The 23,193-nt window shown below is 39.0% G+C and overlaps 1 protein-coding gene across 1 annotated transcript in view; it reads right to left on the reverse strand.

Moving 5' to 3' along the window:
• LOC120858532 (DENN domain-containing protein 5B) overlaps positions 1–23,193 on the reverse strand; it is a 120,493-nt gene that overhangs the window by 75,799 nt on the left and 21,501 nt on the right. The window contains exon 4 of the mRNA XM_040234652.1: positions 4,738–4,925. Coding sequence (XP_040090586.1) covers positions 4,738–4,925 — 188 coding nt within the window. The remainder of the gene's footprint in view (positions 1–4,737; positions 4,926–23,193) is intronic.

The raw sequence follows: 23,193 nt of genomic DNA on the forward strand, positions 1-23,193 counted from the left end.
TTGAACTTTCTATGCCATTCCACTGCTCTAACACCATTTATAATTTAGAATTAATAACTGCTAAAACTTAGCAGCTACAGTATTCAAAATGGAAAGAAATTAGCAAAGAGCATTACAGTTCACAGAAAAAAAGAAGAGGTTGAAATAAGAGAAAATGGCTTTTTTTTTTTTTTGAGTTTGCTTACACTCAAGATTTTGAATTAAAAGACTTTTAAATATCTTTCAAGCAGATAAAGAAAATTCAAGGGGCTAAGTACTTGCATAAAATTTGGATTATCCCTCAGGTACCTGATGACAATATATGCAAAAACAGCATTTTACCTTTATTGTTCATACCCTCTTAGTCAGAACAAGGTTGCCAGAGTAAAGGAAAACTGGGCTCCTAAATTGGGGCGGAGGAGGAGGGCAAGGTAGCCCATCACATAAAACTGATCCTGACTGTATTAGTATGCATAAGGTGAAGTCAGTAAACAGAACAGGAAGTCTCAGCTCATACTTCCCTCTACCTGGCCCCCAACAATGCCCCCAAGGTCAACAAAGACAGAATTCACACTGTCCTCTGATCTTGAATGCTAACATCCTTCGTAGCTAAGTCTGTAAAGAATCTGCCTGCAATGCAGGAGACCCAGGTTCAATCCCTGAGTTGGGAAGATCCTCTGGAGAAGGAAATGGCAATCCACTCCAGTATTCTTGCCTGGAGAATTCCATGGACAGAGAAGCCTGGCAGGCTACAGTCCATGGGGTCGCAAGAGTCAGACACGACTTAGCTACTAAACCACCACCACCAAGATGAAAAAAGGAGAGCAAACACCTGGGTCTCTGTTATTCTCTTTTGATCTCTGTTCTTCTTGTTAGATATTGATAAGCCAGAGTACAGCAGAGTTCCACACTAAGATCAATAAAAGCTCAAGATTTTCTACTACCCAAAACCAGAGAATCAACAGTGACTCTTTAAGCCTAAGACAACCTTTGACTCCAGACTTTTAGGCCCAAGAACGGACATGATTTCCTGACACCTGTTCCAGATATGCATCTTCAAACAGCCTGGTGGCTTAAGGGATTCTTTTCTTTTCCATTATGCTTCATTTCCAATGTTAATAGTTTTCTCAAAATAAAGTAAGAGCTGAAGTCATATCTTATTGAAGACAGTAGTGCTACTTACAGCTTTATTTAAATCCACATCTTTATATATGTTTCTACAGTCTCTAGAAAGTAGGATGTATTGTAAGGCTTAAAGGGAGAAACTAGGTCACCATAATTCAAATGGATGATTCAATATGTTTAAAAATGGAAGAAAAAAATTCACTAACTTGCTAATCTAAATGTTAACCTGCAACCTCTCACCACTTAGATTTTGTACTGTCTCCATCATTAATGCCTTCCTGTTATCCTTTTCTATCCCTCTCTTTCCCCCATTAAAGGAGAAAAATGATACATTTGGGGAAATTTTAAAGCTTGTCATGCTGACGTAATCACTGCTGCTGCTGCTGCTGCTAAGTTGCTTCAGTTGTGTCTGACTCTGTGCAACCCCACAGACGGTAGCTGACCAGGCTCCCCCGTCCCTGGGATTCTCCAGGCAAGAACACTGGGGGTTGCCATTTCCTTCTCCACACGTAATCACTACTGAGCCAAAATGTACGGCAAGGTGGGTGTTCCTGCACTGCAGTTACTGGCTTCTCTCCATATTCCTGCGATTCTCTCTCACCCTCCTATGCAGGCTTGCAAGGGTCCAAATTGGGGTTTTATTGCAAAGAAGAGATAGGGAGTGTAAACTTGTGTTATAAAAATTTATTGAAGACAAAACAAAAAGCCCTTTTTCTACAACAGAAAAGAACTGCATACAATAGGTCATGTGGACCACATGACCACACATGACCACATTCTTGTAAGTCAGTTTCTCATTTTTAATACCATTAAATCTAAAAAAAATTTTTTAAACTCAAGAATGAAAAATATACTCAACATCTCAATCCAATGTTGTTTTAGGACTAAATACTTCTATAACTTTGCTAATCAACCAGCCAGAAGCCTTCATAATATGTAATTACTACCAATTAAAAACAACACACATTCCCTCAAAAGTAAGGGGACAAAGGATTGAAGCTTAATGATCTCTTTTCCCAGGGAGCCTGTTCCAATCCTAAAGGCATTCTGATTTCCTTTGTATACATTCTTCAATCTTTCATTCCTCTTATTTTTTTTAGCTTCTGCTATTGATATTTATAAATGTCTTATTCTGGAAAACAGAACACCTCTTAAAGGTGACTTTTTTCCTCTAGATGTCTCCCAGGATATCACACACTAGTAGCGTATGAGACAACTGTTTGCTGAATGAATGAATAAGGCTCAAGGAGATGGTCATTTTATGGAACCTTAAAAATGGAGGCGATACGATAAAGCATCCAAAAACGTGAGGCCAGGACAGCTCTCTCCATGTTTGGTAAGAGTTCAGCTTTCTCAATGGCTGAAGTTAAGCTGGCATAAGTGTATGTCAGAGAAAAAAATTTAACAGTTTCATAGTATTTTAGGGCAAGATATGACAATAAGAAAGTAGCAAAAGCAAGATATTAACAAAAAGAAAATAGCAAAAGCAATGCTATTTCAGCTTTTCTCTTGCTTTTTGTCTACCATTCATTGTAAAGATGTTAGAAAGTGAGGTACCAGTCTATACAACTAATTCTCAGTGTTACATCCCTGCACCATCACTTTCCCATACCCCACCAACAACAATGTAAGAAACAGCTACCTGTGCCTATCATTTTGGAATCATGGGGCTAATGAGTGCATAGTTAATTATAAGCCTATGTAGTTACATTAGTTAGCTAACAACTAAAGTCATATCTTCTTAAAATAATCATTTTGTAAACTTATTTTCACAACTATTCTAAGAAACCCTCTCACTATTTTTAGCTATTATTTTATTTTGCAGTTTTTAGGGAAAGGGGAATATTACTAGTCACTCTTAAAAAATGATTATTTTTATAACCATTTCCTCTTCCAAATTATGTGTGTGGATTATTTTATCTCATTGTAAAACAACAGCAGAGCCAAGTGATATGCCATTAGCCTTTTCTTCTAAGTCAGTAATGCACACATGTATACTTTCTATACAGAAGCACTACTATTTTCACAGCTGATTCAGGTTATTTCATATTATTCTACTCTATGAATAGATAAGTATGTATACTTATTAAAGTACTGATTTAGTAAATGATTTAGAAAATCACAGATATTACTATAAGAGCTTTCAGAGTATTTAAGTATGTTCATTTTTAGAGTCAGAGGATACACATAGACACATACACACAGAGGATACACATAGACACATAGAACAGAAAGATTTCCTAATAACAAATACTTCAAGCTGGCATTAAAAGTCTCTAAAAGTAAATAAATAAAAATTTCTCAACAGTTATTGCTCATGCAAAAATGGAAATGTAATATTTGTGTCTAAACAAATATAATTTAATTAACATGTAAACAGACCAGATACTCAACAAGAAACTAAAACACATCACAGTTTAAATCTTTAAATCAAACTGTATTTGGCTAGTCTATTTCTTTTTCCTTGAAAATTTAAAGGGCTTACTTCTTTGGACCAACAAAACACTTACATTAATTTAATAAAAGAGAAAATGAGAGTTCAGTTATAAGAAAAAAGAGGTATCCGAGAAAGAAGCAGAGAGCATGCACAAGCTCAAAAGGAGCAAGAGAGTTTGCATGTGTATTCTATATGACCTGAATTGGCTACTTTCCCCTGAACAAAAATGTTCATTTTGGTAAGAAAACATTCATTAGAATAAAGCAAGAAATGGATGATTACAGGAATCATTTCTGGGTATAACATCTGTGGCTTAGTGTGTTATTTTAAATTCACTTATTAAAATGAGAATCTCTATGGGAAATAACAGCAAATAAAGTGAAGCACAGCATGAAAAATTTTACTGAGAAAGGTGCTAATTAAATTGCTAATAATATAATGTAATTAACCATTTTATGTTTTTTAATAGGCCATGGCTCTCTCATCAATGTTTCAATTGAAAGTCTTTACATTTCAATTCTGAGTACTATTAAAACAGCTAAAAATTAGATTCAAAATGCTTTCAATAATTCCTGTTTATTTTCTTTTAAAACAACATTGGGAAATATAACACACAGGAAGTATAGTAATCTTAAGGTGGCCTAAAAGCTAAGGGTTAGAATTTTTATCTCACCCAGCTAGCTAAGCTGACATTCAGAAAAAGTTGATAACTGGTCTTATGTCTGAAAACAAAGACTAAGTATTTAATATTTCCATGATCCTTAGTTTGCGGAAAGATTTTACTTTTCATTTGACAGAGGTTAAAAATCAAATTCACTTCAATTAATACAATAATTTTGAAGGATTTTAAAACTGCGCTGTACCACTTAAAAACAAAATTTAAAACATGAGTAAAGAAATAAAATATTATTAGAATAATAAAGCAACTAGATAATACTACTATCACTCCATCTTCACAAATTTTCAGCTGTGAAAATCTGCCACTGTTCTGTTTTGAACCATGTTTCATTATTGACTATGTCACATAATAACCATTAGAAGTCAGGATCTAAATGCCAAGTGTCTACCCTAGACCTACTTGGAAGATTCAGAATAGCCAGAGACACAGTTTAGACAAAGAAAATGTTATCTAACAAAAGTGACCCTGACCTAAATTAACAAAGAGCAAATGCTGCATCATTCATTTAAAGTTTTACCTCTTGAGGAAGTTCTAGCTTAGAACGGTCAGTTCCTTCTTTTGACTGAAGGCCCATCAGATAAGGGACAGGAGCATCAAGAAAATGTAGCAGAGAAGCAGGGAGGATGGGCACATAAACATGCTGCCACTGAAATGGGAACAGAAGTGTGGTGATGCCTTCAGCCACAGTCATCAGGCGTTGATAATCTGCATAGAACAACAATAACAGAAACGGAAGGGAAGATTCCAAGTCAAAACATAATCACTGCATTAAGCTTAAAAACATCAATTTCCAGAAAAATTCTTGTGCTAAAATCCTAAAGTGCTAAAATTCTTGTGCTACATTCTTGAGCTAAAATCCTTCTTTATGACCACACAAAAGAAGTCAGTTCTATCCCATCATAATTTAAAGAGCTGAAAGGTTTCACTTGAATGATTTTCAGGGGGGTATGAGTAGGTGGGAAACATCATCAAACTTTTTGTTTATGAAAACACTGGTATGTGAACTGACATTCCTTTAAAATGCAAAGCAAACAAGAACTAATAAAATTGTTCTTGGCATTTCTCCCATTGAAAATGTGTAAGAATACTGCTATTGATCCCTTTTTATATACATGTATTATCTATGTAATCCTCAATTCAGAGGCTTTTTCTTGTATAAATGATCATGGCTATAACCTATAGTTGTCCTGATTATATTTATTTTAGCCTTCATTTCAGGGATACAAGATATTTACAGTCACACTTCCTATGTTAACCTCCAACTGAAATTCAGAGACAAAATGGAAAGTTACTGGAAAATTAAAGGTTGCTTTTCTTATTGTTTTGTTTACATGAGCTAATTTATCAAAACTAAAAACTGTCCACAATATTAAAGTGCCTCTTTCCTCCTCACAGTTTTACTGAAATATAATTAACATATATTATATTAGTATTAGGTATATAACATGATAATTTGATATATGCATAAACAGGAAAATATATTACCATAGTAAGTTCAGCTAATATTCATTAACTCACATAGTTACAAATGAAGTGCCCTCTAAAACCACTCTGCCATGGATGCTATACATACATATGTCTATTGTTGTTTGTTGTTTAGCTGCTAAGTCTTGTTGGATACTTTTGCAACCCCATGGACTGTAGCCCATCAGGCTGATCTATCCATGGGATTTCCCAGGCAAGAATACTGGAGTGGGTTGCCATTTCCTTCTCCAGGGGATCTTCACAACCCAGGGATAGAACCCGCATTTTCAGCAATTAGCAGGAGCCACCAGTGGTACAGACATATGTCTATAATCCCTATTTAAACCTTTGGAGGCAGACATGTCATAACTTAATTTACAAAGGTAATATTGTGCATACAACACATACGTGAACTACCTAGGGCAGCACCCTATAATCAATTAATGTTTCTGCACCAAACTATATGAGTGTCCGAGTATACCCAAAGAATTTAAATAGGGTCACACTGGTTCAGATCTAATTTTACTAATAAATGAGTTACCAAAAAATGTTTGGTCTTCAGAATGGATATTGTAGAATTGTAATAATTCTCTCACAGAATTCACTGTGCACAAATACGGTAAAATCTGAGGGAGTAGGCTTTGGGGGAGACTTTTTTAAAGAGTTAAGGAAAATGAGCCGATGCTACTTGGTTCATATCAAACTCAAAGAACACCCAACCACACACAAGCAAGATGTTTTCCATTAAAATTTTTCTTGTGTTGTTTTATAATCTGTAAATGACTACTTTTAATAGTCTATAACAGGATTTTGGTCACAAATTATCATCCACCCACAGCCTATATGTATTTAAAAATTTCCTTATCTGATTCATTATTAAGTGTTAGGTGAAAACCTGCTTAGAGGAGCACTTCTAAAAAATATATACCAGGCAGCTTGAAGGAAGAGGGTGCTTCGTATTTCGTGGGTTGCACAGTGACCTTGCTTGTAGCGGATGGTCCCATGGGGCTGCTTATGCTCAACAGAACAGCATGGTTCAGCTGTGAGCATCCCATCACTCTGTGGTGACAGGGAGGCTGAGCTGTGAGAGCTATATCAGTTCCTGGGTTTCAGGATTTTTAAAATTTTTTTCTCAGTTATAAGCCAGACACAGGTGAAATGTTCGGGGTTTTAAGCAGTCAGATTGTGTGCTAGTTATCTACTGATCTATTTACTGAGCTCCAAATTCACTCTGCAGGTGGTCTATGAAAATGGACTGGCCAGTTAGCATGTTCTCTTTTACAGTGAGCACACCGTGAAGCTTTGCCAGCAGAGGTAACTAGAGAGACACTGTGGAGGAAGGGCTTCTCTCAATGGTTCTGGAGTACAGTGGATAAGGTGCAGTGTTTTGTGGGCTTTTGTTCCTACTGCATGGCTGATCAGTGGTGTGGATCTGTGAGGACGTCTGATGGTCCACTTTCCTGGCCACACACCTAGAGTGGGCAGTCTCAGTGACTAGACCCTCCTAAGAAGGATAAGACATACTCATATCTCACAGTGAATGCTCACTTGGACCTGGGAGGTTTCTTTTCTGCTGGTCTGACTGAGGATCAGTTCCAGCCCAGGCAACCCACTGGCCTCCACCATCCAATAAGCTGTAACCACACCTTCTTCAATGAAGTATGAACCTTAGCCTTGGGAAGTAGGCCTCCTTCCAAGTTGGTCCTTCCTAGGATACCCTTTAGAGTGTTCTTCATGTCTTTATGGTTACTTTCCTATTATACCTTAATAATTCTTCATAGCACATTCCTCTATTTAAATTACTGTGTGGTTTAACCTGTCTCCTGATTGGACCAATGCTGTAAGGCAGACGGTTTTAAGCACTCAAATCAAATCCCTAGCAGCTTGGCTACTTTATTTACTGTTAATGGGAAAATGTTTAATCTCAAAGGAAAAATAACTTCTTTAAGGGATGGCAACCGGCCATCTTAGGCTATTTTCTTGCTTTAATTATGGGAAACTTTCACATGGGGAAGTGAAAACAAATCATATATTTCCCACCTTTCTAGCAGACATGAAAGACTGATATACGTAGTCTGTTTTTCCTTCGCCACAATTCTACCCACTTGTTACGTGTGTTCCATGTCTATTCTTCTTTCTAGTTCTGCTTTCTCAAGGACAGTATAAATGCCACATGCTTTTTAATAATGCAGTTACTTAGCAGAAACAAGGCAATTCTTTTTAACTGAATCAAGAAATAAAAGTTAGTTTTCTCTAATCATTTTTTTTTTTAAATTAAATAACTTAGGAAAATTATTTTTTCTTTGATACTCAACATGATGAATGTGTAGTAAGTTTCCATATTTAAGATATGTCTCAGCTTCATAATTTGGTCCTTTCTTGCCTCATTTCTTACCACCACATATGTAGCCAAATCATATGTTAGCAATTCAGTTCTGAACATGACAGGTCCCTGCGCCTCTGTAATCCTTTCCCTCTGCCCAGGATGTCTCCTTCCCTTACAGTACCTGGCTAAGTTCCACTTTTTCTTTAGGCAGTGGTTCCTTTGGAAAGCATTCCCTAAATACTTTTTATTGGCACTACAGTCCCTTTCACATGCTTCCACAGTATCCCACCTCTATTTTCATCACAGTAATTATTCCTCCCAGTAAAACTATCAAAATTCTATTATAATTATCTATTTATGTGTCTCTCCTCTCTTCCCGGCTAAACATTATTTGTTAGAGCACCAATGACTATATTTTTAATCTCAGAGTTTCCAGCACTTGGTACATGGCCTACTACATAGTGAATGGTCAACAAAAGTACACTGAGAAATTATTATGTGAACCTCTAAGGCATGTAAAATGAAATAAACTACCAGACATTATGCTTGACCATCAGTTCAGTTTAGTTCAGTCACTCAGTTGTGTCTGACTCTTTGCGACCCCATGAATCGCAGCATGCCAGGCCTCCCTGTCCATCACCAACTCCCGGAGTTCACTCAGACTCATATCCATCGAGTCCGTGATGCCATCCAGCCATCTCATCCTCGGTCGTCTCCTTCTCCTCCTGCCCCCAATCCCTCCCAGCATCAGAGTCTTTTCCAATGAGTCAACTCTTCGCATGAAGTGGCCAAAGTACTGGAGCTTCAGCTTTAGCATCATTCCTTCCAAAGAAATCCCAGGGCTGATCTCCTTGAGAATGGATTGGTTGGATCTTCTTGCAGTCCAAGGGACTCTCAAGAGTCTTCTCCCACACCACAGTTCAAAAGCATCAATTCTTCTGTGCTCAGCTTTCTTCACAGTCCAACTCTCACATCCATGCAAGACCACAGGAAAAACCATAGCCTTGACTAGACGGACCTTAGTCGGCAAAGTAATGTCTCTGCTTTTGAATATGCTATCTAGGTTGATCATAACTTTTCTTCCAAGGAGTAAGCATCTTTTAATTTCATGGCTCCAATCACCATCTGCAGTGATTTTGGAGACCAAAAAAATAAAGTCTGACACTGTTTCCCCATCTATTTCCCATGAAGTGATGGGACCAGATGCCATGATCTTCGTTTTTTGAATGTTGAGCTTTAAGCCAACTTTTTCACTCTCCTCTTTCACTTTCATCAAGAGGCTTTTTAGTTCCTCTTCACTTTCTGCCATAAGGGTGGTGTCATCTGCATATCTGAGGTTATTGATATTTCTCCCGGCATTCTTGATTCCATGTTTTACAACAAAACACACTGTCAAAAATTTGCCTAGCAGTGGCAAAAGCACAGACCCTGAGATGGCCTGGCCTCTGCTATCTCATCCCTGGGACTTGGCCCTTGTCTACCAGCATCACTGTGAAGAATAAGGTCAGCCCTATGGGGACAGCCAAGCAGCCTGAGGCTGGAACTGAGATTGGGAGCAGGCTACAGCCTCAGGAGATGGCTGAGTGACACAGGACAGGTCCAGTGCTGGCTGATGGTGCAACAGCCCATGGAAAGGCCGCACTTACTGGGGTTTACATATTATGAAGCACTGACAATGGAGGTGTGAAGATAGTGGTGTCCAGCATACCTTTGGTGAACATCCTGATGAAAGCTGGAAGATTACACATGTACTAACCCAGGGCAGTGACTGGTTACTGATTGAGCCAGACTGCCTTTGAGGCCTTGGACCTGACTAGTTCACAAAGGTATCTCAAAAGGCAGATTACAAATTCAAATGAGCATTTAAAAATTACCCTCAATGATGGCTGAAGAGTGAGCTATATTTTGCTTATCAGATTGACAAAGATTAAAAAAGAAAATCACAGCAAAAATGTGGAGGAAAGAGTATTCTCATACATCATCTTATAAAGGCAGCATAAATTGCTAGACCTCTGTACTCGGCAATATTTTTCAAAAGCTTAAAAAATAAAACAGATCATCTGACCCAGAAATTCTAGTTAATTTATCATATAAATAAACAAAAACATATGTACATGGATGCTTAAAGTGTATAAAATGTTATTTATAACAGTAAACTATCTGCAATATTCTAAGTAACTAACAAAAGGGTTAGATTTATGGCCACTTATATAATGAAATATACTAAAGCTATTAAGAGCATATCTATATTATTACCATGGAAAACCAAAATGTGTTTGGCAGCAGTAGGAAGCAGCTAGGTACTAAAAACTTGCTGAAATTCCCCTTTGGGAACTTGGGTACTTTGGGTACATATTTCCAAAGAACCAGTTAGAACTGGAAATGGAACAACAGACTGGTTCCAAATAGGAAAAGGAGTACATCAAGGTTGTGTATTGTCACCTTGCTTAATTAACTTCTATGCAGAGTACATCATGAGAAACGCTGGACTGGAAGAAACACAAGCTGGAAACAAGACTGCCAGAAGAAATATCAATAACCTCAGATATGCAGATGACACCACCTTTATGGCAGAAAGTGAAGAGGAACTAAAAAGTCTCTTGATGAAAGTAAAAGAGGATAGTGAAAAAGTTGGCTTAAAGCCCAAAATTCAGAAAATGAAGATCATGGCATCCGGTCCCATCACTTCAGGGGAAAGTGATTTTGGAGACCAAAAAAATAAAGTCTGACACTGTTTCCCCATCTATTTCCCATGAAGTGATGGGACCGGATGCCATGATCTTCATTTTCTGAAGGAAAACAGTGTCAGACTTTATTTTTTTGGTCTCCAAAATCACTGCAGATGGTGATTGCAGCCATGAAATTAAAAGACGCTTACTCCTTGGAAGGAAAGTTATGACCAACCTAGATAGCATATTCAAAAGCAGAGATATTACTTTGCCAACAAAGGTCCATCTAGTCAAGGCTATGGTTTTTCCAGTGGTCATGTATGGATGTGAAAGTTGGACTGTGAAGAAAGCTGAGTGCTGAAGAATTGATGCTTTTGAACTGTGGTGTTGGAGAAGACTCTTGAGAGTCCCTTGGATTACAAGGATATCCAACCAGTCCATCCTAAAGGAGATCATTCCTGGGTGTTCACTGGAAGGACTGGTGCTGAGGCTGAAACTCCAATACTTTGGCCACCTCATGCAAGGAGTTGACTCACTGGAAAAGACCCTGATGCTGGGAGGCATTGGGGGCAGGAGGAGAAGGGGACAACAGAGGATGAGATGGCTAGATGGCATCGCCGACTTGATGCACTTGAGTTTGGGTGAACTCCAGGAGTTGGTGATGGACAGGGAGGCCTGGTGTGCTGCGATTCATGGGGTCACAAAGAGAGTCAGACACAACTGAGTGACTGAACTGAACTGAATCCAAAGAACTGAAGGCAGAGTGCTGAAGAAGATATAGTCAAATGTCTATGTTTATAGTACCATTATTCACAGTAGCCAAGTTGGAAACAAAATGGGTGAATGGATAAACAAAATGTGGTATATACATATAATGGAATGCTTTTTTGCTTTTCTTTTTAAAAAATTTTATACAATGGAATGTTATTCAGCCTTAAGAAGGAAGGAAATCCTGGCATATGCTACAATGTGGATGAACCTTAAGGACATTATGCTAAGTGAAATAAGCGAGTCATAGAAAGACAAATATTGTATAATTCCACTTAGATGAGGTACTTAAAGTAGTTAGTTCACAGAAACAAATGAAGAATGGTGGTTGTCAGGACTAGGAAATGGGGAGTTACTGTTGAATGGGTATAGAGCTTCAGTTTTGCAAGAGGAAAAACCTCTGGAGATTGGTTGCAAAACAATCTGAATATACTTAGTGCAATGTGAATATACTGAATTTTTCACTAAGCGGTAGTTACGATGGTATATTCATACATCTTTTTCTTTACTACAATTTTAAAAACTTACTGAATCTAATCTATATGGAAATAATCTGTGGGAAGTGGAATCCCCTCCAAAATGGATCTGTAAGAATAAATAATTTGAATCTGACTTGAAAATGATTTTTTGTTTGATATGAGATGACTTTTTAAGAAAGTATATATAGGTTTCAAAGACAAATAGGCTTGCAAAATAGGTAATGAAATATATATTCACTGAAAATTGTTTTCTATATTAAAGGTCTTGTTTAATTCATAATTTTAAATATAACTTCCTATAAATATCTATATTCATAAAAATATAATTTTCTAACACTCATGAGGATCTGTGCAAAGTAGTATCTCTTATTGCTTCAACAATGGTTAAAACAAAACAAAATATTTACACACATACTGGGTACTTAAACTATTTAATGTAGGTTAAACATAATTGGTAATTGCTGGTAAAAGAGAAAAAAGATCTGCATTATTTCCCTTTTTATATTACTAACAGTTATATTATACTAGCATTTGTTATATTCTATAAAAACTGTCACAATCTGTTCATTTTTAGTTCAATGATCTGTTTTAAACATTTCTATTTATGACAGTGTTATGGACTAGGGCTCCAAAACTAACCTAAAAATGGTAAATAAAATAGCTATTTAACACCCAGTACGTGACCATATGAATATGCAAAAAAATATAAAGGAAGTCATTGGAGGCCGGGAACAAAATGGGAGCGAGATTTCAGTGTGGTAAAGATGAAATGTCTGGCTGTCTTTGGAGTGTTTACTGAACTAAGGTGGCCAAAGCTTCAGTATTATTTTTGTGCATGCTGAGGGACAAAGTTCAAGAAGGGCTAGAAATAAAATGGTAGATCCTCTTGCAAAAAAGTCAGATCTAAAAAGGGCAAAAAATTCAGGGAAAGGAGACCAAGAAAGGACAAAATAAAACCAAAATGATTACAACAAAAAGTCTGTGTTGCCAACGAAAGTTGTCTGCTCTGGCCCTGGCCCTGGCCCAGGGAGGAAGGTGGAAAAAAGCCTTCCTGCAAATTCCTATCTACTGGCTAGTTTTCAAAGGTGTTTAGGGCTCTCATGCTATTTGTAAGGCCCAAAGAAAGACTCACAGTGAAAACTACAACTTAAAGTAAACTAATCTGTGCTGCCAGTGAATTCAGGTACTTGGTGAAAGAAAATACAAACCCTCCCTGGAGGAATAAATCCTCAATCCTCAATTCATGAGATACTGAATTTATGTGAAAAAGAATATAAGATGTGTATGTTTAATGTATTTAAGGAAATTAAGAGAAAAATTAGGAGTAAGACTATTTATAGGACCACTGAAATTAAAATGTCAAAGGAAGGGTTAACTAAGGATTAAACATAGGCAAAAGGAGAATAAGGTGAGAGATCAATCAGAATACAGAAAAGAGACAGACAGAAAGAAAAAGAGGTCGAAACATATGGAAGACTGAGCAAGACAGAGTAACACATTTAATTAAAGTTTCAAGAGGATAAAAAAAGAAAAAAGACAGATGGAAATAAAATTCAGAAAGAAAACAGAGAATTTTCCAAAACTGGTGAGAAATATTAATCCTAGATTTCAGGAAACACAATGAATCACACTAGGACAAATAAAGAAATCCTCATCTAGATAAATCACAGTAAAAATATGGGACATCATATATAGAGCCAGAATGAAAAAAGATTTCTGGCCAAGGAATGACAATGAGAGTGACTGTAATAAATGACTTCTCATTTAAATGAGAATGGAATGGTTTCAAGAAGATACTGGAATATAATGTGCTAAGAGGGAGAGGAAAACAAACCTTTCAGTATAGAATTTAATATCTAATGAAACCATCTTTCAAAAACAAGGACAAATTTAAAACACTGTTAGATGAACAAAATCTAATAGAGAACGCCACCTCACTTAAGGAACTTGTAAGGATAAACTTTAGGAATAAGGAGACTAATCCCATTTAAGATATAAGATGGAATGTGAATTTTCAACAAATGGCAATTATGAGTAAGTTTAAGCAAAATCAAGTAAATAAATATCTCTAACTTGAGGGATTATTAAAATTTTGAACAACTATAGTAAGTAAGCCATGATGGGGGCAACTGAAGTCAAAGCATTTTTAGAGTATCTGTATTTTAAAGATTCTTATTAACATAATACTGAGTGTTCATGTTAAAACCTCAAAGTTTACCATTAATAAAGGGAAACAGAGCATATCACATCTACAATAATTAAATTTAAAAAATGAATGAGAAAAATCTTTCAATTATTTCAAAAGAAGGCAAAAAAGAAAAAAAAGGAGAAAGGCAAATGGTTAAAATAAATGAAAAATTTAAAATCATTAGAATATTGAATAATGAAAATACCAGATACTAAGACTTCATGACAAATAGATGGGGAAACATGGAAACAGTGACAGACTTTATTTTTTTGGGCTCCAAAATCACTGCAGATGGTGACTGCAGCCATGAAATTAAAAGACGCTTGCTCCTTGGAAGAAAAGCTATGACCAAGCTAGACAGCATATTATAAAGCAGAGATATTACTTTGCCAACAAAGGTCTGTCTAGTCAAAGTTATGGTTTTTCCAGTAGTCATGTATGGATGTGAGAGTTGGGCTAAAAAAGAAAGCTGAGCACTGAAGAATTGATACTTTTGAACTGTGGTGCTGGAGAAGACTCTTGAGAGTCCCTTGGACTGCAAAGAAGATCCAACCAGTCCATCCTAAAGGAAATCAGTCCTGAATATTCAATGGAAGGATTGATGCTGAAGCTGAAACTCCAATACTTTGACCACCTGATGCAAAGAACGACTCATCTGAAAAGACCCTGATGCTGGGAAAGATTGAAAGTGGGAGAAGAAGGGGATGACAAGAGGATGAGATGGTTGGATGGCATCACTGACTCAATGGACATGAGTTTAAGTAAACTTTGGGAGCTGGTGATGGACAGGGAGGCCAGGGGTGCTGCAGTCCATAGGGTTGCAAGGAGTCAGACACGACTGAGTGACTGAACTGAAGACTTGTAGGGTACAACGATCACAGCATTCAAACATTCTAGATGCTAATATTTGGGGGTGGGGTGAGCCCAACGCAAATAAAAAACAAAACCATAAATTAATAAAGCAGAAAATAAAGATACAACAGAAAATACAAACAAAGGCAAAAGTTCTTTATAAAGAGTAGTAAAACTGACACACTTTATGGGAAAATAATCAAGAGAAAAAAGAGAGCAGGCACAAATAAATAGCATTAGGGATGAAAAGGGGAACAAAACTACAGACAGCAGAGATTAAGATGATAAGGAAATATAATTAAGACTTTATGTCAATAAGCTGAACAGTAAGAGAATTTTTCCTAGATAAAACAGAAATGAACAAAAATTGATTCAAGAAGGAATAGAGGAGCTTCTAGGTTGGTGAACACACTGAGGTGGAGGTGGGGTGGAGGCCCACCCTCCAGGCACAGAAGCTATGCATTCCTCCTCAAATACGTTCTCCTATACATCTCCATTTGGCTGTTTCTGAGTTGTAGCCTTTATGATAAATGGTGACAGTAAGTAAAGTGCTTCCCTGAGTTTTATGAGCTGCTCTAGTGAATCCTGAATTCACAGCTGGCTGGACAGAAATGTGGGTAACCTGATCACCCTATTTGTGGCTGGTGTCTGAAATGAGGGCAGTTCTGCAGGACCAAAACTTTAAACCTGATGTTAAATTCATGTGGCTAGTGTCAAAAGTGAACTGAATTGCCAGTATCATGTTTGACAGATGTCAGGAAAGAAAAAAATACTCTCATTCAGTGTCAGAAAATGTGGGAGCTAATAGAATGACTTAGGTTTGTAGAAACATGTAGTCTGGGGAGAGAAATGATGAGGAGCAGGGCAGGGTATGAGGAACTGGAGAAACAATGAGGAGCAGGGCAGGGTATGAGGAACTGTTGACCCCTGGGAGGCCACATGGTTAATCACGGTATAGAGCAAACGCTGTGCTGAGATAAATCACTGAAGGTACAAGTTATTAATGGAATTTATTGATGGATCTAACTCCTGGGGAGTTGTTTCAATGGATGTATAAAGAAACCAGTAAGAAAAAAAGTGACACGTGCAATTCCTTGATTGATTGAGCTATAATAGCTAAAACAAAATTAAGAGAAACTGCAAGGTCAGATTTTGTTGCTGGGCAATCTAGCTTCAAACCTTCCCCCAAAGGGAACAATTATCTGGGGACAAAGGTCACCAAGGTTCACTGTGGGGGGTTGGAAGGGCAAAACCAAGAAACTACTGAGAACAGGGGCTTACTGTGAAGGAACTATCATTTCCTTTGTGGACTGGCACCACCAGCTTCCTGAAGAAGCTTTACTAAAGGACTAAGAAAGAAATTTAGGAGCAGTATATTCATTTTTAAATGCTGTAGAGTGGAAGGGTTGATGCAGGACCACAGCTAACTATGGGACAATCACAGATGGCTATCCATGACACAGACATCACAGTGGGTTATTCCGGTGAGAACAGCCAGCCTAGTGAACTGGATAAAAGCTACTATGTTATGTTATGTTTATATAAAGCTGTTATGTTTACACAAAAAACAGGGACTGCCTGACTCCCTCTAAAAATGTGAAGTAGAACACCCCAGATGAATTCACCCCATGAGCGGCTAAGCTTTCACTTTTCACTTTCTTGCATTGGAGAAGGAAATGGCAACCCACTCCAGTGTTCTTGCCTGGAGAATCCCAGGGTCGGGGTAGCCTGGTGGGCTGCTGTCTGTGGGGTCACACAGAGTCGGACCTGACTGAAGCGACTTAGCAGCAGCAGCAGAGGAGTGGAAAAGAGGAAAAAGAAAGAAAGGCGTCACAGGACTCATCCCCGAAGGATGGAAATCTGTGGATGGTTATTAAGAAATGGGATGAATAAAATGGGCATTGATGGGGTTGAAACAAAGGTCTTTTAAAAAATTTATTTATTTATTTATTTATTTGGCTGCCTTAGGTCTTTGTTGCAGCACTCAGGCTTACTAAACCCATGTGGGATCTGAGCTCTTCCATCAGGGATCAAAATCATGTCCCCTGCATTGGAAAGTAGATCCCTAACCACTGGACCACCAGAGAAGTCCCTGAAACAAAGGATTTAACACAGTACTATCTGAGACTGGCTGGATCAAAGGGACCCTGCTGCTGCTGCTGCTAAGTTGCTTCAGTCGTGTCCGACTCTGTGCGACCCCATAGACGGCAGCCCACCAGGCTCCCCCGTCCCTGGTATTCTCCAGGCAAGAATACTGGAGTGGGTTGCCATTTCCTCCTCCAGTGCATGAAAGTGAAAAGTCAAAGTGAAGTCGCTCAGTCGTGTCTGACTCTTAGTGACCCCATGGACTGCAGCCTACCAGGCTCCTTCGTCCATGGGATTTTCCAGGCAAGAGTACTAGAGTGGGGTGCCATTGCCTTCTCCAGGGACCCTGATAGTACCCCTATATAAAATGGCGTTAAACTATTTGAGTGTATCTACCCCAGTATGGACAAATTTAAGACACAGGGAAAGCAAAGATTATAATGAGAAACCGTACAGGGTTACAGGCAGATTATGTGAGATGAAGACTGACAAGAAGGACCAAAGTCTCTTGGCTCAAACCCCCTGCTGGCTAAAATGATCAGGGAAGAGAAGTTTCTGGGACTCCTTTACTTGGATGGGACCGCATGCACTATGATACCAAAACCCTCTGGTAAAGTCTTAACACAGGCTACAATTAGATTGAGAGAATATGAAAAAAGTTAAGGTTGACTGGATTAAGGTTAAAGTCTGGGTGAAAACTGGAATCTTTCAACAGGCTTTGTTGTTGTTGTTCAGTCTCTAAGCTGTGTCCAGCTCTCTGCCACCCCATGGACTGCAACACGGCAGGCTTCCCTGTCCTTCACTATCTCCCAGAGTTAGTTCAAACTCATATCCATTGAGTCAGTGATGATATTCAACCATCTCATTCTCTGTTGCCCTCTTCTCCGCTTGCCCTCAATCTTTTCCAGAATCAGGGCCTTTTCCAATGAGTCAGCTCTTCATATCAGGTGGCCAAAGTATTGGAGCTTCAGCTTTAGCACTGGTCCTTCCAAGGAATTTTCAGGGTTGATTTCCTTAAGATTAACTGGTTTGATCTGCTTGCAGTCCAAGAGACTCTCAAGAGTCTTCTCCAGCAGCAGAATCCAAAAGCATCAATTCTTCTGTGCTCAGCTTTCTTTATGGTCCACCTCTCTCATTTATACATGACTACTGGAAAAACTATATGGACCTTTGTCGGCAAAGTGATGTCTCTCCATTTTATATCCTGTCTAGCTTGGTCACAGCTTTTCTTCCAAGGAGCAAGAGTCTTTGAATTTCATGGCTGCAGTCACCACCCACAGTGATTTTGGAGCACAAGGAAATAAAAGTCTGTCACTGTTTCCACTTTTCATCCATCTTATTTGTCACCAAGTGATGGGACTAGATACTATGATCTTTGCTTTCTGAATGCTGAGTTTGAAGCCAGCTTTTTCACTCTCCTTTTTCACCTTCATCAAGAGGCTCTTTAGTTCCTCTTCACTTTCTGCCATTAGAGTGGTATCATCTGCGTATCTAAGGTTGTTGATATTTTTCCCATCAATCTTGATTCCAGCTTGTGAGTCATCCAGCCCAGAATTTAGCATGATGTACTCTGCGTAGAAATTAAATAAGCAGGGTGGCCTCGATGTACTCCTTTCCCAATTTTGAACCAGTCTGTTGTTCCATGTCTGGTTCTAACTACTGCTTCTTAATCGGCATACACATTTCTCAGGAGGCAGTAAGGCAGTATTTCCATCTCTAGAAGAATTTTCCAGTTTCTTGTGATCCACACAGTGAAAGGCTTTAGCATAGTTAATGAAGCAGAAGTAGATGTTTTTCATGAATTCTCTTGCCTTTTCTATGATCCAGCAGTTGTCAGCAATTTGATCTCTGGTTCCTCTGCCTTTTCTAAATCCAGCTGTACATCTGGAAGTTTTCCATTCATGGACTGCTGAAGCCAAGCTTGAAGGATTTTGAGCATAATCTTGGTAGTATATGAAATGAGTGCAGCTGTATAGTAATTTGAACATTCTTTGGCATTGCTTTTCTTTGGTATTGGAATGAAAACTGACCTTTTCCAGTGCTGTGGCCACTGCTGAGTTTTCCAAATTTGCTGGCATACTGAGTGCAACACTTTAGAGGCATCATCCTTTAGGATTTGAAATAGCTCAACTGGAATTCCATCCCCTTCACTAGCTTTGCTCATAGTGATACTTTCTAAGGCCCACTTGACTTCACACTCCAGGATGTCTGGCTCTATGTGAGTGACCACACCACTGTGGTTATCTGGGTCATTAAGACATTTTTTGTACAGTTCTTCTGTGTATTCTTGCTACCTCTTCTTAATATCTTCTTGCCATTTCTACCCTTTTTTTTTTTGTGCCCATCTTTCCAAGAAATGTTCCCTTGGTATCTCTAATTTTCTTGAAAATATCTCCATTTTTTCCCATTGTATTGTTTTCCTTTATTTCTCTGCATTGTTCACTTAAGAAGGCTTTCTTATCTTTCTTTGCTAGTCTCTGGAATTCTGCATTCAGTTGGGTATATATTTCCCTTTCTATTTGCCTTCTGCTTCTCTTCTTTTCTCAGCTATTTGTAAGGCCTCCTCAACAACCACCTTGACTTTTTGCATTTCTTTTTCTTGGGGATGGTTTTGATCACTACCTCTTGCACAATGTTACGAAGCTCTGTCCACAGTTCTTCAGGCACTCTGTTTACCAGGTCTAATTCCTTGAATCTACTCAAACTCTACTGTATAATCATAAGGGATTTGACTTAGGTCATATCTGAATGGCCTAGGCTTTCCTGGTAGATCAGACAGTAAAGAATCTGCCTACAATGCAGGAGATCCAGGTTTGATCCCTGGGTTGGGAAGACCCCCTGGAGAACAGAATGGCAACCCACTCCAGTATTCTTTTTATTTTTTTAGTCTCATATGTTTTGGGGGTTTCCCTGCTATCTCAGATGGTAAAGAATCTGCCTGCAATGCAGCAGATCTAGGTTTGATTCCCAGATCGGGAAGATCCCCTAAAAAAGTGAACGGCAACCCACTCCAGTATTCTTGCTTGGAGAATCCCATGAACAGGAGAGCCTGGCGGGCTACAGTCCATGGGGTCTTCTGCCCACGAGGTCACACAGAGTTGGACATGACTGAACAACTCACACTTTCACATTCACTGAATGGCCTAGTGGTTTTCACTACTTTCTTCAATTTGAGCCTGAAGTTTGCAATAAGGAGCTGGTGATGTGAGCCACAGTTAGCTCCAGATCTTGTTTTTGTTCACTGTGTAGAGCATCTCCTTCTTCGGCTGCAAAGAATATAATCAATCTGATTTCAGTACTGACCATCTGGTGAAGCCCATGTGTAGAATTGTCCACAGGCTTACTTCAATGGTTTATAGGAATAGATACTATGTCTAAACAGGATAGATACTATCTATAGATACTATACTAAAGATAGATACTATACTAAAGATACTATGTCTTCCCCAAACATAAAACAGATGGCATGTCAACTACCATCCAAACAATATTAATTGGACATCAATGTTAAATGAGAACAAGACTGCCTAAGCCCGTACAGTGTTGCAGACAAGAAGCTGAAGTCTGGAAACAAACTCTGTACAGCAGCTCTACAGAGAACACAGACTGGCACTTATGGCAAAAGCCTGTGATTGACTCCCAGTGACAAAAAACAACTGGGATTCTGGACTGGAGAACTTCCATTTGAGAGGCAATCACTAGCCTGCTACTGCACATTGGTCTAAATTGCCCCTATAAACTGAAAGACAAAATGATACTGAAACCCTATATAATCACAGTGTCTTGGGTGATCAGAAAAACACTCTAATGAGGAAGACAATGCACACAATATATAGAATCTTGTTAGGAGGAAAATACAAGGAAGAGATACAACCAAGAGCTTTTTTTCCCAGAGAACTGACTCTGGAACTGAGTGAGGAGGTACCAGATTATATTGTCACTGGACAGCATAAATATTTCTCAACTGACCAACATAGAGCTTCTTGGTTATAGGTGACAGATTCAAGGTGAATGGCCAGTACTTTGATTGAAGCAGGTAAACACAAATGGGCTCAGTGGACTGACTTGCATGCTGTTTTCTTAGCAGTGATGGAAGAACTAAACAATGGTAAAAGTCCGTGTGTGTGTGCTAAGTTGCTTCAGTTGTGTTCAACTCTCTGTGGCCCCATGGACTGTAGCCCGCCAGGCTTCTCTGTCCATGGATTCTCCAGGCAGGAATACTGGAGTGGGTGCTATGCCCTCCTCCAGGGGATCTGCTGACCCAAGGATCAAACCTGCAGCTCCTGTGCCCCCTGCATTGCAGGCAGATTCTTTACTGCTGAGCCACCTGGGAAACCCGAAAGTACATATGCTTAGGTTTTTACTGACTCATGCACAGTGGAAAACTGGACTACTAAAAGGATGTCTGTGTAAGGTGCAGCCACATGGAAATCCCTCTGGGAATCCATGGACCACATTAAATAGGACATGCTAACGCTCATCAGAAGAACCCACTTTCAGGTTTGGGAGGTAACTGTGACCCCGAAGTGGACCTTTTGGTACACTCCCTTGAAATGCCCACCTAGAGACTTCAGCAATGCAGAGATGGGCTGAATATATACATAATCTTATAACCTCTGAGGCACAAATTGCCAACAAGAACTATTTTGTCTGCTAACAAGAGAGACAGAGGCTGCAGATGGCTGTGGGGAAGATTCCCCAGAGGGGAAGGCCCTGCTACACACAGCCAGCAAGTAGATTACACTGGATTAATGCCAGCGGCCCTGGTGGGAGGGCTGTAAATGGGTCCTACCAGGAATAGATGCTTCAGATTGGGCTTTGCAGTCTGAAGTAGATGCAAATGCTTAAAATACTAGGAGAGGAGTGGAACAGAAGATACTCTAACAATGTGGGCTGACAAGTTACACATTTTCAGAGTATGGGACACAACATGATTCACAGCACACAGGGTCCAACAGTGGGTAAAGAGATACCACATCAAACAGACATACGATACTGTTTATCACCCTCACAGTAATGGCTTAACTGAGAGTTAGAACAGGCAGGTGAAACATCTGCTGTCTAAAAGGGCAAGACAGACAAAAGCATAAAGGGCTTATATGCCTTTGCAAGTGTGTGATCACACTCAACTACTATACAGATACCTCTGTGCTTCCCAGGGCATTGCCCTGGGAGACATTTTCATACAACAGGGTGACAGACTGAACTAAGCAGTAATAACAATGGGACCAGTAATATGCCAACATTGTCTTAACTGTTAGGATCCTTGTGCTATAAGGGATCACAGTCAAAAACCAGGGAATGGTCTGTGGTATAACAAAAATATTTGACTTTTGTCCCCAGTTGATGATAGTGACAATGATGATGATGATAATGATGACAGAGGAGGAGTGGGAGGGAGATGGGAGAGGAGAAATCACTTCAATTCAGTTCAGTCAGTTGGGTCCAACTCTTTGCAACTTCATGAACTGCAGCACGCCAGGCCTCCCTGTCCATTACCAACTCCTGGAGTTTACTCAAATTCATGTCCACTGAGTCAGTGATGTCATCCAACCATCTGAGTCAGTTCTTTGCATCAGGTGGCCAAAGTATTGGAGTTTCAGCTTCAGTATCAGTCCTTCCAGTGAATAGTCAGGGAATACTGATTCCCTGAATTCAAAGGAAATATTCAAAGGGAATACTTATTTCCTTTAGGATTGACTGGTTGGCTCTCCCCGCTGTCCAACGGACTCTCAAGAGTCTTCTCCAGCACCACAGTTCTAAAGCATCAATTCTTTGGCACTCAGCTTTCTTTACAGTCTAACTCTCACATCCTACATGACTACTGGAAAAACCATAGCTTTGACTAGATGGATCTTTGTTGGTAATGTCTCTGCTTTTTAATATGCTGTCTAGGTTGGTCATAGCTTTTCTTCCAAGGAGGAAGCATCTTTTAATTTCATGGCTACAGTCACCATCCGCAGTAATTTTGGAGCCCAAGAAAATAAAGTCTCTCACTGTTTCCATTGTTTTCCCATCTATTTGCCATGAAGTGATGGGACCAGATGCCAAGATCTTAGTTTTCTGAATGTTGAGTTTTAAGCCAGCTTTTTCACTCTCTTCTTTCACTTTCATCAAGAAGCTCTTTAGTTCTTTGCTTTTT

The sequence above is a fragment of the Oryx dammah genome, unplaced genomic scaffold (genome assembly GCF_014754425.2).
Source record: "Oryx dammah isolate SB20612 unplaced genomic scaffold, SCBI_Odam_1.1 HiC_scaffold_29, whole genome shotgun sequence".
NCBI classification, from domain to species: domain Eukaryota; kingdom Metazoa; phylum Chordata; class Mammalia; order Artiodactyla; family Bovidae; genus Oryx; species Oryx dammah.